Source organism: Emydura macquarii, unplaced genomic scaffold (assembly GCF_026122565.2).
Source record: "Emydura macquarii macquarii isolate MOO-44397 ecotype Brisbane River unplaced genomic scaffold, CSIRO-AGI_Emac_v2 contig_369, whole genome shotgun sequence".
Lineage (NCBI taxonomy): Eukaryota > Metazoa > Chordata > Testudines > Chelidae > Emydura > Emydura macquarii.
In genome coordinates this window covers 5,120,916-5,144,445 of record NW_027130506.1, presented here as the reverse complement: position 1 = coordinate 5,144,445, position 23,530 = coordinate 5,120,916, and the positions used below count along the sequence as shown (strand labels likewise).

Here is a 23,530-nt window from a genome sequence, read left to right as displayed (position 1 = left end):
CTGTGTAGCCTAACTATACAGACTTCTGCTCCCATACACCCCTGAATCTTTATTGCGCTTTCATTAGGATATGTTATAAAAACATCTGAAACTCAAACATCCACTAGAAGGCCTCATCTTCCCTAGTAAAAACTGTATTCTTAACCTGAGGTAAAGACCTGCTAACTCATATTTTAAAGCTGATCAGGACATTTTTCATTGGAAACAGTTTTTCATTGGAAAATGCCGATTTGTCAAAACCGAAACTTTTCAACAGGACCATACCATTTTCAACAAAACTTCAGTCAGGAAATTGTTTCTCAGGTCCAGGATAGAATTTCTGGTCAAAATGAGAGGAGAGCGACCCAGGAATAGCCTGGATGTTATAACCTGGACGTGGGAGATCCAGGGTGGAAATCCCAGATTCAAGAATCTGAGTCTCCCACATCCCAGGTGTGTGCTTTAACATTTGTGGATCTGGGCCTAGTGCTTTACAGAACATACAAAGTCTCTGACCCAATCACCTTGCCTACTAATTTTAGATGTGATGGAGTGCATGAAGTTTCCACAGTTCAGAGTTTTTTAGATTTAGTGTTTTGAATTTTTTGCAGGGTCTCTGCAGCAAGATTTTTGACACTTTAAAATATGTAGGGTCTACAAAATTGCTTCATGAAGGCTTTTCATCAGGGGTAACATTGGTGAAAATTATGCTTCTGTTCTGTGTGCATGTCCTGAGGGCGAGGCAGTGACCCATGGCCAAAATTTTAACAAGGATCTCCCTCAAAAGTTTTTTGGCTCAGTGGGCCAATACATGTGACCATACCGCTCAACCTCCAATATACCATACAAGCCATCAAAAGGTGCACATCTGGGTCAGCTTGCGTGTCAGACCATAATTGACAGCCGATCATGTTTTTAAGTATAAAATCTATTTGTAAGGGATTTGCTCATTCGGTGAATCAAATCAACCGGTTTCCTGCTACAGGTTAATTTGAAGGGCAGGGGGCAGCCAGTAACAGACTGAAAACTGATTGCTTTGATTCATAATTGTGAAACAGATTTTATATTTTTAAACCATTGTTATCCATCCACTACAGCAGAGCCCAATGGGCAACAAAACAACATATTTTGGCCACTTGGCACCCAGTTGGGGGTCGCTGCCTGGGCTGCTCCTCAAATCAATCAGTGCAGCTTTCTGTCATCCCCCCCCCCACATTAACATCCACACACAGAGAGCACATCCTACACCCTCACAGCTAATGCAGCTCTTATACTCCTTCCCCAATTCCTGCTGGCTGAGCTCCTCCCTACCTCTACTGTCTGCTCCAGGCCCAGGGATTCCCAGCTGCTCCTGGGCACTGCAGGAGGTGATAGAAGATTTAAGATAGGGGAAGGGGTCATAGGCAGGGAGGGAGCAAGCTGAACCAAGCCATACCATTTTTTCCAGGGGAGGGGGAGGAGGGAGTAGAACGTTCACAGCAACTCAGGGCTGACTGCTTCCTCCTCCGCGCTGGTGATAATGGTAAGAGCGCCACATCCTCATCACCCCTCCACCTGGAATCTTGTCTGCTCCCACTGGGCAGCTCCCCTTCATGCCTCTCTGCTGCTTAGCGGGGAGCAGAACTGCAGTTTGGCAGCCCCCAGCATTGCCAACAGTTCAAAAATCATGAGTCAGACCACCCAAAAATCATGAGATTCTGATAAAAGAGTAAATCATGATTTCTTTTTAGTCCACCTTCTGATTTTTGATCTCCCCCTGCCTGCTCCCAGTGTAGGACTGACTAGCACAGTAGGGCCTGCTCTTCATATTTACTAACAGGACGAGGATTTTGTCTCCTGCTGCACGATCTCTCACTATAATGCAAAGAGCTCTGACCTTGTATGGAGCAGGGCCTAGGTCCTGCACTCCCTATCTCTTGCCCTCCCAGGCCAAGGAAGTCACCTGTTTCCATAGCTGCTAAAGTTTCTGCAGCTCCATGCAGGACATTTTGCACCCGTGTGAAAGTCACTGGTTTCCCCTAAATGGCCCCCTGCCACTGTTTCTGGGGGAGGGGAACAACCATAGGAGGAACATTAAAGACTTGCCCTCCAATGAGGACCATCATGCATGGAGCTGCACAAAACTTTACATCCCCCCCCCCAAAAAAAAAGTCAATGAATGCCCCATACCTTTTATGAAATTACTATTGCCTCATATCCTGCTGTTCTCCTGCTGGAAGCCCTCACTGAGGATTGGGGGATGCAGAGGAAGATGATGAAGCCTTAACTCTGCCTTGCTCCTGGTTAGAAGCAAAAGCAGTGCCCAGAGCATGAAGGAAAACGCTGGGGAAATGAGGAGGAGGTGCTGGTGGAAGCTGAGCAATCCGGGCAGCACTGCTCCAAGCAGCTGCCAGGGGAGGCAATGTACAGCCATGGCTCCCCAAAACAATGTGTGCCCCAGGGCATTGGGAAGAGGTGGGGAATGAAGGGCTGAGACAGGGCGGTGAGGTGAGGTGAGGTGAGGTGGGAAGGGGCAGAGACACTTACCTGACAACAGGAAATCTGCAGCCTGGGGTGGGGCTGACAGTGGAAGCCAGGCTGCTCGGGGCTCCCACTGACAGCGATTTCTAAGTAAAATTAAGCCTCATTCATGACCTGAGGCTAGAACTCTCAAATATCAGGATGGTTTTTTTCAGCCAGGACTGGAAAAAATATCCTGAAATTTGAGAGTTCTATCGCGAGATCATGAGTGAGGCTTAATTTTACTTAGAAATGAGAGTTGGGACATCTGGATGGGGAAAGCTGCCTGAGGATGCAATGCAGATGGGCAGGGAGAAGCTATCCCACAATGACTTACCATTGAAAGGTCTGCAAGTCACGTGCCTTGGGTAAACTATTCTAACCCCCCCCCCCAACAAAAAAAATCCATCAGTTCCACACACTCCCCCACTTCTGCTAATGATCAGTCCCATGCTGTCTGCCTTTCCCAAATTCCACAAGTGCCCCATCCTCCAAATCCACCAACCCCATACTTTCTCTCCTCCCTGAATCCCATGCAGTCCCACCCCCTTCCCTAAATGCCATACAGCCCAGCAGAACACCTCTCCACCCACTATACTGCTCTCTCCCCAGCATCTTCTGTAGGCTTCTCTATAGGGTTCCCCTGGTTGGCAGGTGTTGCTCAAAGCAGTAGTAGCAGCAGTAGTAGAGGTGGTAACAACTAGGTGTCTGGCAGCTTCTGCCAGCAGCTATGGTGATGTGACTTTGCTGGTGAAAAGAGGGGTGGGAGAAGGTGTCAGACAGTGGAACGAGCCTTCCTTGTTTGATGGGTGGTGACTCCACATAAGTCCATCAGAGGAGCTGGGGGAAGATAAGCCAGTATTTGTCCAAAAAATGATTTTCAGAAATGGCTGTGATGTGGGAAGTACTCTTTTAACTAAAAACAACATTACTGAGCATATACACGCTTCAGAGAGAACCCTCTTAGTGGAGCAACAGCAACCTGATTGGATCGGATTCAGAGGGATGAAACACCACAGAAATACCGCTACAGAAATTAAACATTCATTAAAAACGTCTGGGCTGCCGTGTGAACTGGCACATTAGATCTGCTGCACCAGAGGGACATAATCACATGGAGCTCATACCGGGCCAAGAACCAGAATGTGGCAGCCAGGCCCTTGCAAGGTGTGACAAGCATGCAGAGTGAGGCACAGACAGGGGCAGACTGATGCTTGTGGGGAAAACACACAAGCGGCATTTGGAGGATGCAGTTTATCATATTTCCTGAACGGAGGACAAATAGAAAAAAAGAATTGCTGCTGAGCATGGTAGGGTGCTTTGAGATTAGAGCACATCTTGCCACAGATAGTCTGCAGTAGAGGCAGGAATTAACCCAGAACTCTTGAGGGCCAGTCCAGCATCTTAAGTGCAAAGCCAGCCTTCCGCTTTGGAGACAAATACTATTTGAAAGTACTGGGGACAGGCAGGTGTAGGCCTACCCAAAACTCAAGGGCCCTCCCCTCATTTGATCCTTAGGGAACAATTGATTCCTGGTGACCACGAGTGAAAAAACATGACAGGAGTGAAGGTCACTGGGCAAACATCAAGTGTTCAGAAGGGGACACCGAGCAGAGAACCCCTGACAGTGCCCTCTGCTCCCCAAAGGAACTCTGCCCAGAGGCATGATCGGATAAGGGACGGGAAATAGGTTGCACAGTTGCAGAGCACCCCCCGTCCAGCTTCCTTCTCCTGAAGTGATGGATGGCTGGCTTGGCAAGTGCCAGGAGGTTGATTTGGAGGTCTTGCAATTTTGTGGGACCACAGATGCGGTGTGCCAGGATCAGGAGCTGCAGTGAGAAAGAGGAGCTGGAAAAGGGGCTGCAATCTGATGCACTCTATATTATAAATGTACACTAAGGTCTCCCTTTCACTGAAAAAGGGGAAAGTGTTGGGGGAGTCCATGAACCGTGACAGGTACACGCCCATGCTCATGGCTCCATGAAGGAGCTGGTTGTTGATATTCTCAGTGGGCCATGGGACCAAAGAATACAGATTGACCCACCGGGATTCTGCTCCCTGCTTGAGAAGCAGCAGGTCCTGCCACTTGGCGTCAGGTTGGAAGATGAGTAGGGAATGAGGAAGGGGACTGCAGGAAGAGAAAGGAGGGTCACATAGTTAAGGCAGTTGAATGCCACCATGGAAAATTTAATTCTATCCTGGCTTCTGCCACAGAGTTCCTATATGATCCTGGGCAAGTCACTTAAATCATAACTTTTCGCAGCTGAGCACTAATTGTGTGTTCCTCAATTTCTGGGTGCCTAACTTGAGACCTTGGGGTCTGCTTTACAGAAGCACTGAGCACTCACAGCTACAACTGAAGTCAATGGGAACTATGCTTTGAACATTTAAGTACTATATAATGCTCAGTACTCTTAAAAATCAGGTACCAAGCATCTCAAATTGGGCACCCAAAACTAGTAGAAACTTTTGACCTTAATCTCTCTGTGCCTCTGATCCCCATCTGTAAAATGGGGATAATACCACGCCTTCACCTCACAAGGGAATTGTGAAAATAAATTCATTAATATTTGTGAAGCACCAGACAGAGTAATGAGTACCAGAGAAAAGTCCAGGAGGAAATTAATAAAACTCCATAGTAGGGTTTGAATAGTTGTAGCAAATAAAGTGTAGGCCCACACAGTGAACAGTCAGTGAGTACCGTCCATCCTGTGCAACGAATGAAGGTCTGTGGAAAAAATAGCATGTGATCATGTAATTAAAGATTATATCAAAATGTGTGTGCAGCAGAGGGCAGAATTAAAAGTGCAAAGGCAACCTGAATTCTGGTGTCTCCTAACTTTTAGTGCCTGATTTGGGAACTTTAAATAATGTTTTAACACAGTTAAAGTAGGAGAAGTTGAGATCCCTGGTGTTCATATTCTTTCCATCCTAACCCAACACTCATCCTAGCTGCTGCTGATAATCTAAATAACCCATGGAGAAAGTGTCAGAGTGATGCACTGCAGAGGCAAGCTTGGACCTTAAATGAATGACAGACCTTTATGTCAATGGATTCTTTCCATTAGTCTGTAATGAGATGACCCTAGTTCAGCATCCCAAATCCAGGCACCCTCTGAAGATTAATACAGCACATCTGGTGCTCCTATGGCATGCTGGTATTTATTATCTGACAGAAATGTATTCAGGGCTTCATTATGAACTAAATAATCTTGATTTATTTTTTTTTACAGAAAAAAAGAGTTTGATTGAAGTACCTCCTTTGTTATCTTGCTCAGCCATCCACATGGGCTGTAAAGCAATTTCTTGTGCTGAACTGGGATATTCAAGAAATCCATTTTAAGCTAAAAAGGAAACGGAAGCAGTTTTCCCAGTTAAAACCTCATTTTTCGAGTTTCACAAGTTACTTTAATCTGCCTGCATCATGGCTATGTTTTAATTAATTGCAGAGGAAAAGAGCCAGCAACCCATCACTGACAACCAACCGTGCAACAACTAATTAAAGGACCTGATGCTATTATTACTATTTACTATCTGTATTGTGGTAGTAGGTAGGAGTTCCAGACATAGACCCTAACCCTAATGTACTAGGTGCTATATAAACAAAAAGATGGCCCTTAAATTCCCTAAAATGGCCCTAAAATTCCTACTTAAGTCAATGGGAGCATGGCTGATTAACAGAAAGGAGGACTGAGCCCTAAAATCTGGTACACAAAACAACAGAAAAATAAAATTTCAATTTTAAGTTCCCAAGTAATTATCATCAAGCAGTGCAAAATGGCAGTAAAAAGTATTAGGGTCCTCTCAAATAAACAGAGACATAAGCAGTGGCAACTAATTTTGATTATAATATCCAACCAGTAGAAGGAAGTTCTCTGAGATTTGTCTCTAATATTCCATTGCCACAGTATCTGTGGGCCCAATAAACCCCACTGGATGTAAATTTTGTCATTTACTACACGGGAAGCAGGCTCTAAGCAAAGATGCTATATAAAGACTAGACGGTGCAATCTTTACTCTCACATTCGTGATCTACATATGCAATCAGATCTGTTGGGCTCAATGGGATTACTCACCAGCAGTAGAGTAAGGATTGCACAAACTCACCGTAAGTAAACAGAGGGAAAATGGAAGTTAATTCCCAAACCATCCCTCCCTTTCAACAATGAACTAAACAACCTTGTTATAAGAAAGCTCACTTGAAGTGGCTCCATTTTAAACATCACACACTCCAATGCCAATCTAAGTGGCCAGTAAAAGCCACTCTTAATGATGACTAGTCATGACCAAGAAGGCATTTAGCTCCCATCCACAGGGCAGAGATAAAAGAGATGAGGAAAAGATTACCAAAAATGTTCAGTCTTTGTTTTATTGAGTTACAACAAATGAGCAACAAGTTAGAAAAGTTGATTTTATTCAAATTCCCTAGTATTATATTTGTGCAGTGTACTGAAAAATGGGTAAATCTCCAAAAGACAGCTAGACAGATCGCAATATTTTCGCCAGATATCTCTTGTGCGTGCTTGTTCACGAAAAAAAAAATGGTTAGGGTTATTTGAAAAAAGTGCACTCGGGGATTTAGAACTGATCTAAAAATTTAGTGGCAAGGATTAAAGAGAAATGTATGTTGTGCACTACAAGATCTAAAGCTGAAGGGAAGACAAAAATATAGTCCATCTTTGTACCGACTAAAGAAATATAAAGAAATATGAACAAGTTCAGTTATGAAGAATCTTCATTTCCCCATTGTCACCCCTTCTTGGGGTTGTACTGCATGTAAAAGAAAATAAAGGTGCTGAAATAAGATAAGAGGCATGCTATTAAGGTCTTCAGAGGTCTGTGGCTCTAATTGGTATTTGATGGTTGGGCAAGGGTGAGATACAGCAGTTGGAAAGGCGAATTGCCTCTCCATAGCACACAAATGTGGAGAGTTAAATAATTTAGCCAACAGCATGTGGCTTTTTTTTTTTTTTTTAAAAGAAAGCCAAACGAACAACAACACAAACCCCTTGATGCATTCGGCAGGCTGAAATGTAAACCATCATTGGGGTGGAAATCCAGGATCAGCTACTGATGCACCACATTGAAAAGATTCCAAATTATTAATATTTTAAAACCGAAGCAGATATAGTGGTTACTAAGTCTAAAAACAAAAAAAACAAACCCCAAACCTTGTAACGGTATGATCCGAAAAAGTAACTTGCATCTATTAAAAAGGTAACAAAATTTGCACATTGTACAAATCGGTTCCAGTAGAGGAAGAGGGTGGAAGGAAGGGAAGCTAGGGAGAAACGTATGTACAAGGACCCTTTCTTCTTTTAATGCGGTAGTAGGACTTTGGCACTATGAACAATTCCATAGCAACGCTCCATGATATTTCTCACTGTGCCTCTGCAAGCGCGAGTCGACTCGGAGTCGCAACTCATTGGTTATCTCGTCCCAGGTAGGAAAATAGACGGTTATCCTATTTTCAGAGACAGATTTTCCCCTTGATTATCACGACAGCATGACTGATTGGAATCCCTGTAAAAATAAAAAATGAGAAATATTTTATTTTTAATAAATGATGAGCACACATTAGCAGTGTCAATGTACCTTTTCACATTTATATTGCTATTATATTTTATATTTACTGTACCTTGAGGCCTTCGCATTCCATAAAAACATATTGGCTTCCCAATAGTATGCTAGATTTTTTCAATTTACATAGCATTTAATTGATATTTCCACATATAGATTTCTGATGTTATCATGTAATGGACTTGATGCGCCACTGCCTTGTACCATGTGCAGTTGCTAACGCTTCTGTGAAGTGGGTATAATATGCTACTATTCTGTACGAGTGGAAATGGCTACACAAAATGCAAGGAGCGGAGAATCAGGTCCCTCTGTGTCACGTAGTTTCAGGGTTACCACTCTTGCTGGCTTCCCTGTGGTTTTTTGGCCACAATGTCCCCTGAGTAAAGGACTCTTCTTGAAGCAGGGATTTAACAAACCTCTCAACAAACTACAAGACACCTCAGAGTTCTCATGGCAGATCAGCTGGGGATGTATTGAACCGATTTACAATGAGGTTATTACAGCCGAGATTTGTTTTGAAATATGAAAATTAGTGAAGTGTTGAGTCTGAGTGAAAGTGCAAACCTCCATTTACTCTGAAGTGGAGCCCTGTGGTGGCAGAGAGGCAGATCCTGTACAATTATCAAAACCAGTCATACACCATTATGCTAAAACATGTTTAAAAATGTTGTGCTGGTTATTCATTCCAGACCTTTTGTTAATATTGCCAATTAGTCTGTAATTTTCTGAAAGCACCATTCATCATTCAGGTGGCAGGCACACCAGTCTGTTAGGGTGAAATGGATGTATATAGAAGGTAAAAAAATGCTCAAGCAAAAATCCCATTGAAATCAATGGCAATTTGCAAGTGTTGTATCAGGCTGAGTTGTTTCTTCTATTGAGGGATTTACAGCTTGAGCGCCAAAAGCCCCGTTGAGTTCCGTGGGAGCTGCAAGGGCTCAGCATCTCAGGATCAAACCCGCTGGCCATTCAAGAACATTTTGGGTTCATCCAGCCCCCACTGAGGTCAGTGGCAAAACTTGAATTGATTTCAGTGGGAACAAGATCAAGCACTTGAGGCCCAGCCCTGCAGTCCTTATTCCAACACCCAAAGACATCAATGGCAATGGCAGATGCCTTTTAGGATACAGCCCTAAATCCCTAACGAAATGAGAACTTGCATGAAAAAGGAGGGAAACCCCAATACTGCAACTATCCATTTACCAAACCAACCACCCAGTTAGGGCCCGGCCAGGCTATGTGAGATGCTGAGTGTGCTCCACTCATCACTGAAGTCAAAGGAAGTTGAGGACATCAGCAGACACCCTGCAGGACAGGTGGCTGAATGCACAGAGTGATGTGTACATTTGGTGAACAGTGAGTTGGAAACTTCTTTGTAGGCACTTCCCAGCTTGCTTTTGGTAAATCTCTGCAAAGCACCCCACTGTGCCTGACTCACATGCAAGCAAGGAACACCCTGCCCCACATCTGCAGTGAGGGAGTAGAGGAGATTGTGGTGGAGACATGAACTGCCTAGAACAAGGTGGGCATATGGAAGAGTTTCAGCAGCTGAGGAATAAGATTCTTGTAGGCCATGGTAACAACTCTAATCAGGAGGCTCATGCAACTGTCAGAAAGGGGAAAATCCCACATCCTTGTACTGATGGTCTTTGAAAGTAAAAAGCTCTGCTTCAGAGAGACACTGACCTTGGGACTGCCCCTGCAGGAGACAGCAACGTGAAGAAAACCAGCAGTAATTAATAACCTCACTGGCACTATCTATTTCCACTCTCATGCCTGCCCATATTTGTACTTAATTTAGGACCAAATTCTGCTTGTCTTACTAGCACGAATGGCAACTGACATCATTGTGAGTAGGATTTAAGGCCTCATTTGGGAAAGAGCACTTTCAACAATCATTATCTTCAATGCACCTTGCAGGAGGCACTCAGCATCTGGCAGGAGTGAATCCTTGACCCTTCAACTATAAGCATGTTAAGGGTACAGGTCTTGCAATCCTATGCTACTGCAATCAACGGAGTTTGCCTGTGACCTCAGTGGTGTAGAATCAGGCCCTAATAATAGACATTTTTATATTCTCTGGGTGGGATTTTCAAAATCACTCAGTATTATTGACTAAACTCTGCTACCATTGAAGTCAGTCAGTGATAAAACTCCCACTGACTTCCTTGGCAGAGTTTGGGGAATGGCGAATGTTCCTGAAAATCTCACTCTCTCTCTCTTTCTAAAGAAGCATGTTCACTATATAAATAGCTACTAATAATTTAAGGACATACTAAAATGACATTTAAACATAAAAAACAACCTAGGAAATTTGTGAAATGTTTATCAATTTTTATGGAAATTCGACATGAACTCTGAAGACAATAGAAGTAACAAAAATGAATGCTGAAAACATTTATTTTAAAGTAATACCTAGGAGTGGATTTCTAAAATGCTATTGTTAAATTAACATTAAAAAAACCATTCACTTTCATCAGCCATGCTGGGTATGAGAAAAAGCACTGAGATTATGGAATTTTATTTAATTTTTGTAGGTTTCAAAGTTCATCAACACTATTTAGTCCCAAATTTAACTAATTTTCAATTTAACTGCATCTAATCACATTACGAAAAGGTGTCTCATCATTTAAGCAATGCTCAATCAATCATTAGTCATTTATTAATTACTATTATTATCAATTTGTATTCAGTAGTGCCTAGGAACCCCAGTCATGGATCCGGACCCATTGTGCTAGGTGCTGTACAAACATGACGCTCCAATTTGTGAAGCTTCTAAAGACAGCTAAATAAAAACCTACAAGAAATGTAAAAGCTGCTGCATTTTGCAGGAGTTAATAAAAACCAGGGCAAACAGGAAAGTCAGGATACGCTGTTTCCACAATTTCTGCAAAGAATCATAATATTGGTAGGTTTTTGGTCACAGGGCTGATTCTGAAAGGTGCCAAAGCACCCTTAACTTCCAAAGAAGTAAACAGGAGTTTAGGACACCAGCACCTTGCAGGAGATGCCAAATCACTTTATAGAATTAGGTCCAGTATTTATTAAATTATAATAGAGATAAGGCCCCAATTCAGCAATGATTTAATCATGTGCTTTGTTTTAAGAATGTGTGTAGTCACAAGGAGATCAAAGAGCATACATTTTTGCTGAATTAGGGCCTACAGGTGAAATTCTCTCCAGCGCAGAAGCCCTGGTCAAAGGCTTTAGTAGTGCATAGGTCCATGCACAAGCCCTCTGCACAGGGGCAGGGAGTAGGGGGTCTTTCATCTGATAAAACTATTTTAGACAATTTGTGTTAATGCTTATTAATTACATACAGTGCCACAAATTAGCATGGCACTTTAAAGAAATACAATAGCCCGGAAGAGTGTCCAATCTAAATAATTTAACACAGCAGAATCTTGACTTTATGACCCTCCCCTCCGTAGCCCCATTCGATGTGCAATGCCTCTGTGTCCCAATATTACCAATCTCAAGCATTCAGAAATCACAAGTCAGGTCCCAAAAAAATCCTGAAATTGGCTTAAAAATTATGTTATTAAAAAGTTTGAGCTTCTTTTTATTTGCTTTCTGGTTTTTGAGCCTGTATGTTTTACATTTTCAAGCTTTTCTCCATAATTCAGAAGGCTAGAAACTTTAAAAACCGACCCTGAATGCTGAGATTCTCATGTAATAACAAATTTCCAGGAGATAGGATTTTAAGAAAAACACCAAATATGGTGACATCAGAAACATTCATCTGAAAGGGTTCTCCACTGAATTACTTAGCACCATGACATGACCCATTTTGGTTGGGTTTCCCAGGCGATCTGTAGAAAAGATAAAAAATGAATAGTCTGCCGGAAACAGCAGATGACTTTGCAGGTACTGATGACTGCGTTTGTCCTATATTTTAAAAAGCTGGACTCAGATTAAATTACCATACAGTGGATGATCATTTGCCTGAAGTTAGTTGTCATAAGAGGAATTTTCACTGTAAGATAAACAATATAAGAGTGATCTCACACTGTGAACTGACAGTCTCCCAGGCCAACAACAAGGCTGCTTGTATCCTGCTCAGTTACTACGATTATTGAATCCAAGTGTGGGATGTGCTGGAGGATCAGAAGGGCAATTTCAAGCAGGCCTAGAATGAAGAATTTTTAAGGCTTTGCTAGGGCTGTGTAAAACCCACTGGTTTCCATTTGCATGGATTTCTTGAATCTAAAGCAATGAGTTCACAGCTCTTAAGTTTGGCTTGAGGTTTTGCACTTGTCAGGACCTAAAATTCCAAGCAAACCTATAGCAGCTTGGGGAGTTTTGCCATTTCCTTCTCCAATAAGTTCTCCCCAAAACAGGCCTAGGAACTCCTCACTTACATATTGCCTGCTGGGTGCCATCCCCATCATGATGTATTTGCAGCTGGCTGCAACATACATGTTAAATAATAACCATGTGAATATAAAAGTCATGCAATATGCATGAGTTCAGGTTCAGCTATGAAAGTTTAATGTAGTGACAATGGCTGGTGAAAACTTCCAAAATGTGGAATGGAAAACCTTGTCAGTTTTCTCCACTACTAGCTATTCAAGAGATGGTTCTTCCACTCTAAGTCAGTACAGTACCAGCACCCCAATGGGATGTTGACGGCTGTGCTGTTGGAGGAGTCAACCTTTTGTACAAGAGTAGATGGAGCCTCTGGGCTCGAAAGTTAATTTGGAATAAAGCAGGGTGTGAATTTAAAGCAGATTACCTATTCCTGATTAACGCCACTTGTGAACGCTCCTATTCTGGAATAAGAGTACCGTGTTCCAATTTAGCTTAATCCACTGGCTAATTTGGAATAAGGCAGTCTTATTCCAGAAAAAGAGCACCCACACATGGCAATAGCTATTCCAGAATAACTGCCCTCACAGTCAACCCCTTAGTCAAATTCCAGTTTGGATAGTAATATTCTGCCTAGCAAAAATTCTCCTCCACTTTCACTAGATACAGTATTAATTTTCACTTTCTGCCTTAAACTGGAGTCTAGTGCTACTGTGGGTCCTTGGAAGGACATATTTAGAGTGGGGAAAACCCAGGGTACTTCCAGTGACTTTAATTGAGTTACTCTGGATTTACACTGCTTTAAACTGAGAAAAGCATCTGGTCTAGTATTAGGTAGGTTACGATCAAAATTTAGGTTTAGTTTTGAAAAAAAAATTAAGTTGTATAAAACCTGCTATAAAGAGGGGTCAATTATTTTCTTTTCCTCCCCATTTGAAATCATTCATAAAGTTTTTGACAGATGTGGTGAATATTCCACTGTTCTGTGTTCCTGTGTGTTCCTTTCAGGAGCTTGCAGTGATGTTTCAGGGACTGCCAGAGTCAAAAGAGAGCAATGTGCTACTTTAAGGCAAACATACCGGTAGACAGTGCCAAGCATGTCAGAACCTCACATTCTGCCACTAGAGGGCATGGGCTCACATTTTGAGTATTGAAGTGATACCATTTGTAGGAAGGAAAACAAAATAGATAAAGGCTTCAGGCTTTTATCCAGCACTAGGGCCAATGTGCTAAGAAATGAATATATTAACAGAGGGTAAAGTCTTAATTTCTTCAATAATCAAAGAAGTGAAAGTCCTATTAACCCAAACCAGTATATGATGGAATCACTCTTCCTTAAAATGTACTTTTATTTTACTAGCCTTCGTATGAAAATGTCTTGTCAAAAAGATAAACTAGATGAAATATAATAGATGTTAAAATATGTTTTATATTTTAAAAAAGTCTCTGAACATGTCACAGCAAGAATATCTCTGCATGCAAAAGTTGTTGCAATGGACCCACAGTGTTGCCAGCACAACTGCAAATACTCTTTCTCAGAACAAGTCTAAGCATCAATGAATGCATCTTACATTGCTGCATTGGTAGTATGGACTAAAATCACAGGCACTGTATCTGCATTGTTGCAATTAGTTCTTCCAGCATAGTCCCACAATGCACCTGCAGCCCCTTCAGTGACCACTCTATGTGATATGCATCAGCTCCTGTGTTCAGGATCATTTTCTTGCTTTAAGCTACTGAAGCTTCTGCAAATTTAATGCATGATTTTTAAAAATAAGTTGCATTGCATGCAATCTTTATGGCCTTTTTAGTTTAAAAAATATTTTTGCCATACTGGTGCTGTTTAATTTTACAAAATGACAGTTTAAATAATCTGTATTGTTTTCAAAATGATTGATTGTTACCTCTTCAGACTATCACCTAGGGTGATGTGCTGCGGACTTTTTGGGTACATGCTTCATGTAGGCACACTGAAGATTTTGCATTAAGCTAGCATGGCTTGTGTGAACACGCTGAACTGTTACAATTTACAGTGGTTCAGTTCAACTGAACAGTACAATTCTCTAGTGTAGACAGGGCTAAATGTTAGACATAGCTTTGAAATTTTCTGTGTTTGCTAGAAATTGCATGTATTTTGCATTGACTGTAGTTCAACTGAGAATTGTTAAATAATACCTGTTTTGGAAATTATTAACAGTGCATTTCTAATATACACATGCTACTTTATTTATCTAATAGACTAAGGAGAAGATAGTTTAAGGAGACCCCACGTAACAGATTCTGATCTCAGTTACACTAGGGTAAATCTGAAGTAACTTCAATGAACTCAAGAAGTCACTGAAGTCCAAGGAAATCAATGGAGGTATTCCAGATTTACATCTGTATAACTGAGATCAGAAACTGGTTCCAAGTCTCTAAACCACATGCCCTTTTACACTTTGAAAGATCTTAGAAATCTCCTTAGCAAAGCTCCTGCAGTTCACTTTTACACTGAGGTTCTTGTGAAGAAAAGCTGCTAACTCACATACAAACTTCGGACTGGAGTAATTCCTGGTCTTCTAGAATACAGTATGTCTACATCATCTCTCTGTGTGTTTAACATTAGAAAGATCCTCTCATCTGCAGGGGGAAGACAGCTCATTTGCACAAGCCATTTCTGTTCCCACTTGGCTCAATATTCTGTTACTTGCTCTTGCAAGTAACAAAAGTATGTTTTTGCATGGGGCCCGGGCACCAGCTTGACCTCTTCTCTGAGCAGGGCAGGCTGCTGCTGCTGAGCCAAGATCCATGGTGACCTGTTGCAAAAATAGTCATGGCCTCTATTCCCAGAGATCATCATTATGTGAGCAACCTGGACATTAGTAACTATGGTTACCTACTTTTTCTTTGTATGGCTTCATCAGCATGCTTTATATCAAGCTCTGAAGAGATTATGTGAGGTCAATTGAAGGCAGTATTTTAGCTTAATGAGTTATTCTGAGGATCCTCCCTTATCCAGGACATGACAAACATCAAACACAACAAAGAAAACATTCCCAATCTCTCCCCTATTAAACATTTAGTTCAATTTACAGAAGACAAGACAACCTCCCTTGTGCTCAAAAATCCAGTAGAGACACAGCCCGCATCAGGAATGCACTGCTATGATTTAAAGGCTATTGGACACTTGTCAGGACTGAGGCTAGGTCAGACTAACAAGGCAGTGGTAGCGTTACCTGTCTAAATATGGGAATTGTCTCCAGATATACTTTCAGAATCAAAATCTGCCAGCTCAGCTTGGCCTTCAGGTGCAGTTTGACTCCAGGTGTCTGTACAGTCCGAGACAGCATCATCATCCCCTACTGTCACCTCCACCCAGTTCACATCTCCAGCGTCCTCATTTTCCTCACTACCATGGCCATCTTGGCTGTTGCATTCCAATCTGTCCTCAGTTTGATTCCCTAACAAAGAGTTTTTTGGTGGTTCATAGTCTCTTGTGGACCTCATGATTAGTTTGCCCATGTTCTCTTCGTTCAGTTTTCTGTGCTCCTGGTAATGCTGCCGAGACACCTGGTTACTGTTTTTTGGACTCTCATTTTGTTTTGATCCCTTTTTCTGGTTTTGCTCATTGTGACCATCAACAACATATTGCTGTTGGTACCGGTCAATCCATTTTAATGTCCCAGTTCTTAGGGAGGATCTATTCTCCTTGAACCAGCGGACTATTTCAGTTCTAGTGAGCCCAGTTTGAGCTGCTAACTGGTCATACTCCTGGGGTGACGGCCAATGGGTTCTTGCAAATGTGCTCTTCAGTAGGTGAATCTGCTCTTGGGTTTTTTTATTAAATGCTGTGGAGGATTCAGATCCGGACAAAGAACTGGGTAGCTGGGAGCTGTTCAGCAGCTCAGTCTGGTTTATTGTACCATTAAGGATTCCCTGATCCTTATTTTTTTTGTTGGATCCCATTGAGTCCAAGACAGCTTGTTCCATGCTATCCCTTAGCTTTCTCCTCTCAGAGAACCAGGAATCAACCTCTCTTCTACTCAGCTTGGTTTCCACCCTAAGCCTGTCCAATTCCCCTTGGGTTGGAAAAGAGCTTCTAAGAAAACTTTCTTCAAGAATTCTAAGTTGCTCTGGTGTTTTCTCTTTGAACCTCTGGGGTGTGAAATCTGCGTATGTGTGGTATGTCCGCCCGTGCCGTGCAGCTGCAATGGCTAACTGATCTTTTGCTAAAGATTCACTAGTGATATGAACGATGCCCCTTTGACTTCTGTATCTGTGATCACTGAACCACTTCTTGATCTCACTTCTGGAGAGACCAGTTACTTCTATTAGCCTGTAGACTTCTGCATCGTCAGGAAACTGGCCCATGATAAAACTAGCCTTTAGCTCTGCTATCTGTTCCTTGGTCTTTTTTCGGTCATTTGTTGGTGTCAATAGTGCAGCATTCAGCTTGGGTGAGACCTCAGGCTGCACATGAACTACATGTGGACGCTTGGCTTCCGTGGCACCCGATAAGGTCTGTATTGTCCGTTTCTGTCCTTGATTAGCAGCAACAGCAAGTGTAATCGGTGAGCAAGAAACTGTCGATCCATTGGACACTTGAGTCAAAACCAGGCCAGTCTGGCCGAGTATCTGGCAAGGCAAAGCTGTTTGGATAATTGGCTGTGGCATTTTCGCAGCTGTCAGATGGGCTGGCAGGACAGTGATGGTTTGGGGTACGGACTGGATGGTTCCATTAAACATCTTCTTTCTTGCCTCTTCTACCTCTTCCGGAGACCAACTTATTCCATGCTTCAAACGCTGGGTAGCAAACCAGATTCGGATTTGCTCCTCTGGATGTTTTGATGCTGCTGTCAACCATGACAACTCTGCTTGCGTTGGGTAAGGAAATTTATTAAAGGAGTTGATCATGGTTGCATTAGTGTCCAGGGCACAGTTGTATTTGGTACTGTTCAGAGGGACTGGGACCTTGGGGACAAGGTTGATATTTGGTGGCAGCTGTACAGAGGGCATAACATGAGCCAATACATCATGAAGAAGGTCAGCTCCATTGATACAAGCAATAGATTCAGTGGTTTCTGTAATAACATGGGGGAGGCTCCTATCCACATGGTTTTCCATACCTCCCTCTTCTGTCTTTTTGGGACCCTTCTTGGTCTCCACTTTGGGTTTTCCCTGTTTCATGATTGGGGTTTTACTTACATTGATCTCACCATGAAGGGCTTCATCATATTCTGCATTTTCTAGTCCACTGTTTGTGACAGTGACAGCATTATTCGTTGTCTCAATGGATTGCTCTAACACAGTCTGATTATTGCGTTTGATTAATTTCAGTTTAAAATTATTCTCCCCCGGGTGATATTTTGTGTTGTGATCAGATAAGGAATCATATTTTTTGGTTGTAAAGTTACATTCAGCACACACGTAGAGGGGGTTGAGGATTACGTTTGGGTGCTGTGTGTCAACATGTTCCGTAAATTCATTCAGATTTTGTGTTGAGTAAGGACAGTATTTACATTCATAACCACCCTGGGGTTTCTTGGATTGATTCTCAACTGGAGGTTTCCCATCCACCACTTCACATTCTTTTATGGAGCTTTCTGTATCAGCAGCCCAGCCATCTTTAGAGTCCTGTTGTGGAGTGCCAGCACCCCTGTCTTTATGGGCTTCTCCATCCTCAGGAACAGCCTGCTCCATTACTTCAGGTGTTCGCAACATACATGGAGTTGTTGACTTTCTTTTGCTAGCCATAGCAGCTATTATGGTGTGCAACTGTTTCAGATGGTTACGTTCTTTGGGGGAACAAACCCAAAAAGGCTCTGTCTAATGGCTCTGATTTTCCTTGAATGTTATGGTCTGGTATGTTTCCAAAAAAGTTTCAGTGCCAGCTGTGACCGTCAGCTCCAACCCCCAAACATACTGGACTGGATTACACCTGCAAAACAACACACACAATTAGATTCTTATTCATATTGCATTTAAAAAAAAAAAAAGCCATTCTCTAAGATACGTGCATCTAGGTCTCAATCCTGGACAATGCTGAGCACCCTTTTTTCTTAATACTAGACAGATGGAGGTGGAAACAGTGGTTTGCCTCGTGTTTCAGAAGGCACAAGAGCATCTAATATTCTTTTCCCAATGAATACAGTGGCAGGATCAGGCCCCAAAAGGACAAAACTAATGAGCATCTCAGAATGAAATTCATTAAAGATAGAAAATGGCATTGGAACAGAAGTCAATATGATTAGACATCAGGTTTAATTCCCACTTGCGAGCCACATTTAGTTGGGGCAGGGAGAAAGATACATAGTATTTATACATGTATCTTTCTTTAGAAGCTGCAGCTTCTATTACCATTATTTTTAAATCTGCAATTTTAAAATGGAGTGGGTTTTGTATTAAAGTTAATTACTTTCCACTGTGGCTTGCATAGTAAATATATGGCTACTGAATGAGTGTGGTTACTAATCCAGGTTGATTTCTAAACAAAGATCAATGGTCATCTCACTTGTGGTCGTACATGCAGAATGGAAAGAGAGTTAGGACAAAGTATGCATTTATTATACACAGACACTCAATTTTAATACACTCCACCTTGATTTAGAATAGGTAAAAACGGACAGCAAATTGCTAAATCAGCCCTTTGTGAAGATGCTACAAGTCACAGCTCTATAAATAAAGTTTCCTTAAAGAACACTTTTCACTGAAAATTGACAAAGATGGCCGAGGGAAATTTCTAGAAGGTCCATTTTTCTCTCTTTCTGTCACACCCACCCATCCACACTTACTGTACTTTGTCCCTACTGGCATTATGATCAAACTACAAGTTATATATTTAATTTTATGAAGAATTTCCATAGGTAAATATTTCAGGGGCTGGATTCACATCATACAGGAATTTGAAGTCCTGAAGAACTGCAAGGATTTTTTTTATTTTATTTTAAACTTTCCCTTTATTTTTTAGTAGTTTATATTTAACTCAGTACTTTGCTGTATTTGCTTTTTTTATTGTTCGTTTGGTTTTAGTCTCTGCTGCTGCCTGATTGTGTACTTCCGGTTCCAAATGAAGTGTGTAGTTGACTGGTCAGTTTGTAACTCTGAGATTCTACTGTATTGATGTCAGTGTAAACTTCACCTGTAAATAGATGGAAGAATTAAAGCAACATAAAGACCTTTAAAAATATCTGTATCTAGGGAATAATGGCAGATTTTCAGAGGTGCTGAGAACCTGATGTTCCTACTGAAGTTAGACAGAGCTATGGATGCTCAGCATTGCTAGGAAACCAGCTCAAACTCAAAAAAGGCCAAATTCTGTTCTCAGTTACACAGATATAAACACAGAATAACTGCATCCATTGGCTTCAACGCCAATGGATTTAACTCTCTGGCTCAAACTCAGGTAATAGAAATAGGATTTAAAAATCTTGTAAATGTTGTTCATATTTCCAGTGGCTCAGGTCCTGAAAGTGCATCTTTCTCAGGTGCAGAGGAGGCATTTCTCTAATTCACTATCAAACCTGGGGTTGGTTCACAGTGGGACCACTCAGCTAGTGCAGAATCAGACTGCCCACCTGGTGTGCAGTGAGTCAGGGAGAAGCACATAACACCAGATAACTACTTTCATGTACATTTCCAGGTGGAGCTGAAGGTGCTGGTTTTAAACTATAAAACACTGAATAGTTTGGGACCCAGCTGACTGAGGGACTGCCCCTCTCTCCTCAGCAATGTTGCCAGTCATCAGCAAAGACATACACTTGAAGTGAAGTCCCTGCCTGACAGAATGTTTTCTTTCATGGGTTCTTAACTCCACTTTGCTTCCTTCCTTGATCTGTCAGAGCCTGGATTTTGTAAACTTCTGTGCATGCTGCAGAACTCATCTTTACTAACTGGCAGCCAGGCTTCATAGATGGAGGAGCTGGGTATGGAAGGAGGACTGAAGTGGGGACTTATGGAAAGAGTAAGGGACCTTTATTTATAGGGGGACTATTAATTGGAGAATTTAAAATGGAGACATAATGGATCAAGGTATTGTATGAAAACATTTTCTAATTGCACATTTTTAAATGCTTGGAGGTGTCTAGAGCCCAGCAGACACACTGAAGGAATCTAAATTACATGATAATATAAAATTCCATGGCAGTTTTAACTGGATAGTGTTCTCTTGTCCAGTGTTACTGGGCATTCCAGCCCAAAAGGTGTCTGCATTTCAAAGGTGTGTGAAGCAATTCCCTATATTTCACTTTGTGGAGCACTTGGGCATGAATGGCTCTCACTAAACGTGAGTTGTAAAAATAATACAGCTAAAGTGTGGCGGAGAACACAGCTGAAGATGCTTTTTGTTACAAAATAGAGTAGATGCATCTATGCTGCTTGGTCACAGTCAGCTTCCTCTCATCAGCTTTAATTAGTATGGATGGTTTTGTTCCACGTGCTAACAGAGACTATGCTTTGCCGTGCTGGGGAAATATGCTAATGCCTATTGGCCCAGTTCAGCAATGCACTGCTTAACATTAAGATGTTTAAGTCCAATTGGTTTCAGTGGTAATTAAGCACATCTTTATGTGCTTTAATGAATAAGGGTGGGACTGTTTCATGTGCTTCAGGTTAAGCATGTGCTGAAATGCTTTGCTGAATCAGGGCTATTACGTTCCAGGTCCCTCTGACCTGAGAGCACCAATATTGTACATCAGAAAGAGTAACACTATCCATTTGCCAAAGCCTTGAAGAGTCTGATGCGCTGCATTGGGATACTGTACACGTCTGGATTGACCTATGATAAGATTTCTCTTTTTATTTGAAGAGTTCACACCACTGGGCAGAACTCAGGTTGCACAACACCCTTCTGCATTACGATACAGACTTTAATGACATGGTCACATGCCATTTTTACTGCAGGCTCCCTCCTCATGCCTGCAGAAATTAAATTTGTTAGTCTTTAAAGTGCTACAGGACTTTTGTTGTTTTTATTAGTAGCAACAGTTGTTTTGTGGAAGTGAAAAGGGCTCATGCATTTTCACCACCATTGTGCCTAAACCTGCTCAGAGCTGGGTTAGATGCTGCAGTGGTGAAATCTTTTGCTGCCACTGGTGGAGCTGGGAGATTGTTAGAACAGTGCCCAGGGATGCAAGGCCATCCACTCTCCCACCCCCTTCGTATGTGACAGATTAGTCCATGAAAAAGAACAAATTCAAATTTGCCCACACAAGAAACTCATTTTTATACTGCAGTGATCATAAGCAGTGTATTAATAGATTATAAAGCCAGAAGGGACCAATCTGATCTAGTCTGATCTGCTGCATAACAGGCCACAGAATTTCCTTGAATAAATTCCTCATATATTTCAGATTCCATAACACAGCAGAATCCAGCCATCACACAATGAAATATAACTGCAAAAATTTTTACAATTACTTCTAAGCTTTCACTATTCTTGTTTTAAAATAAAGATTAAAAAAAAAAAAAAAAGAAAGAAAGTGACCTTTTGGTTATTAGTTATGTCTTGTTTTTCACTTCACCATTTTCAGATAATATCACCACCTCACTCTTTAGCCATTTATTCAAAGTGCATTACCATTATCCCCATTTTACAGGTAGCGAAACTGAGGCACAGAAAGGTGAAAAGATTTTCCCTAAGGTCCCTGAGCAGGCCAATGGCAGAGCCAGGAATGGAACCCCACTCTCTTAATTCCTAGTCTACTGCTCTATCCACTAGGCGACAGAGCCTTTCTAAGAACATACTGCTCCTTGTTTCATTTTCTCTAGAAAGAACCATGTGGTAAAATCAGCAAAAGAAAGAAAATCAAAGAGGTATCAAAGCCAAAACAAGACATATTGAGAGTTTGCATGTGAGGATGCTCGGATAGAGTGGAGGACTTGCTGAGATACCATAATGATGGGTACATTATAAATAGCTACATGGACAGGTGGATAGATAAATGTAGGAGAAAGCAAGAAATTGTTCCAGTTAAAACTGTGATTAAGGCTAAAAATTTGTACAAGGCTCCCCTTGGGCTTGATCTCAAACAGTTCTGACACAGAACGACGAAGAAGGACTTTTTTCCCTCCTTTTAACCTACGTTTGTAAATTTCTTTTTTATAATTAGTTTTCCCGCTCAAAACAAATTAAGACCCTATGTGCAAATTAAAGACAAATCAGATGCTTCGCTTTAGAGATTTGTAAACACTGAACTCCATTTTTATCACAGGTGTTTATTTGCAGGAAAAGATCCACAGAGACTCTCCCCAGGCTCAGCCATCAATGAGATCTTTGTGATGGCATAGAAAAGCACCTTGACCTTTATGTGAGATAGCCCGCCTGTAAGAGGAGGAAAAATAGGGCACAAGTCTCTACAGCCCCTGGAGATGCATCTCAAACCAGCTGATGCATACATTGCCTTTTGCTGTCAGGGTGAGGAAAACATTTCTCCAGCATTTGACCTCCTCAATGGGATGTCTGCCAAAGTGCAGTGATGTTGTGCATTGAGACGTCCAATGCGCCTGTCCCTCTGATACCTTGGTTCACGTCTCATTTGGGACAAATTAATATAAAATTGTTAAGAAGCCCCCCTCTGGCCCTGAAGCTACCAGTCAGTTCTCATACCAAATGAGGCCCACATATGCCAAATCTCAAAGGATCACATCTTATGAATTTGGAGGGGCTGCCACATCTAATTTAATAGGTTTTCACAGAGAAAATAACAGAAGCGTCTCAGAGCTTTCAAAAGGAAGCATCTTGTCAGGACATCAAAGCCCACAAAAGACGGCTTTTAGCTTTGTCAGGTCTTCTGACAAGAGTTGTTAAATGATTCTGCCTCTGTTCCTCTGAAATGGGAGCCTCACAGACGCTCCTGTGCTTAAAAGTTAACTAGATCAACTGCCGAGGAAGAATACCAACTTGCTAGCATGAGCTGCCACACTCTACCTACAGATGGCTGTATCTGTAACTAGTAATGATTTCCAAAACAAAACAACAAAACCAACAACCACTCACACAACTACAGCCTAGCTTTGTTCCACAGCAACAAATAAACCTGCATAGAAAACAAAAGTTAAACCTTATATCACTGCCTTCGTCTAATGTTTCAAAAACACATATGATTTTTAGGGGCCAAATTCATCCTTGGTGTGAAGTTAGTAGTGTTATACCAGGAATGGGTTTGGCCCGGTTATGCACAGCCTCCCT

General features: G+C 41.8%; 1 protein-coding gene across 2 annotated transcripts in view; it reads right to left on the bottom strand.

Annotated features, from left to right (window-relative positions):
- Window positions 1-6,833: 6,833 nt before the first annotated feature.
- Window positions 6,834-23,530, bottom strand: part of ZHX2 (zinc fingers and homeoboxes 2) — a 110,912-nt gene continuing 94,215 nt past the window's right edge. For both annotated transcript variants that reach the window (XM_067530940.1, XM_067530950.1), the window contains 2 exons: window positions 15,582-18,283; window positions 6,834-8,001 (listed from right to left, as the gene is read on the bottom strand). In XM_067530940.1, coding sequence (XP_067387041.1) covers window positions 15,586-18,099 — 2,514 coding nt within the window. In that variant the 5' untranslated portion in view covers window positions 18,100-18,283 and the 3' untranslated portion in view covers window positions 6,834-8,001; window positions 15,582-15,585. The remainder of the gene's footprint in view (window positions 8,002-15,581; window positions 18,284-23,530) is intronic.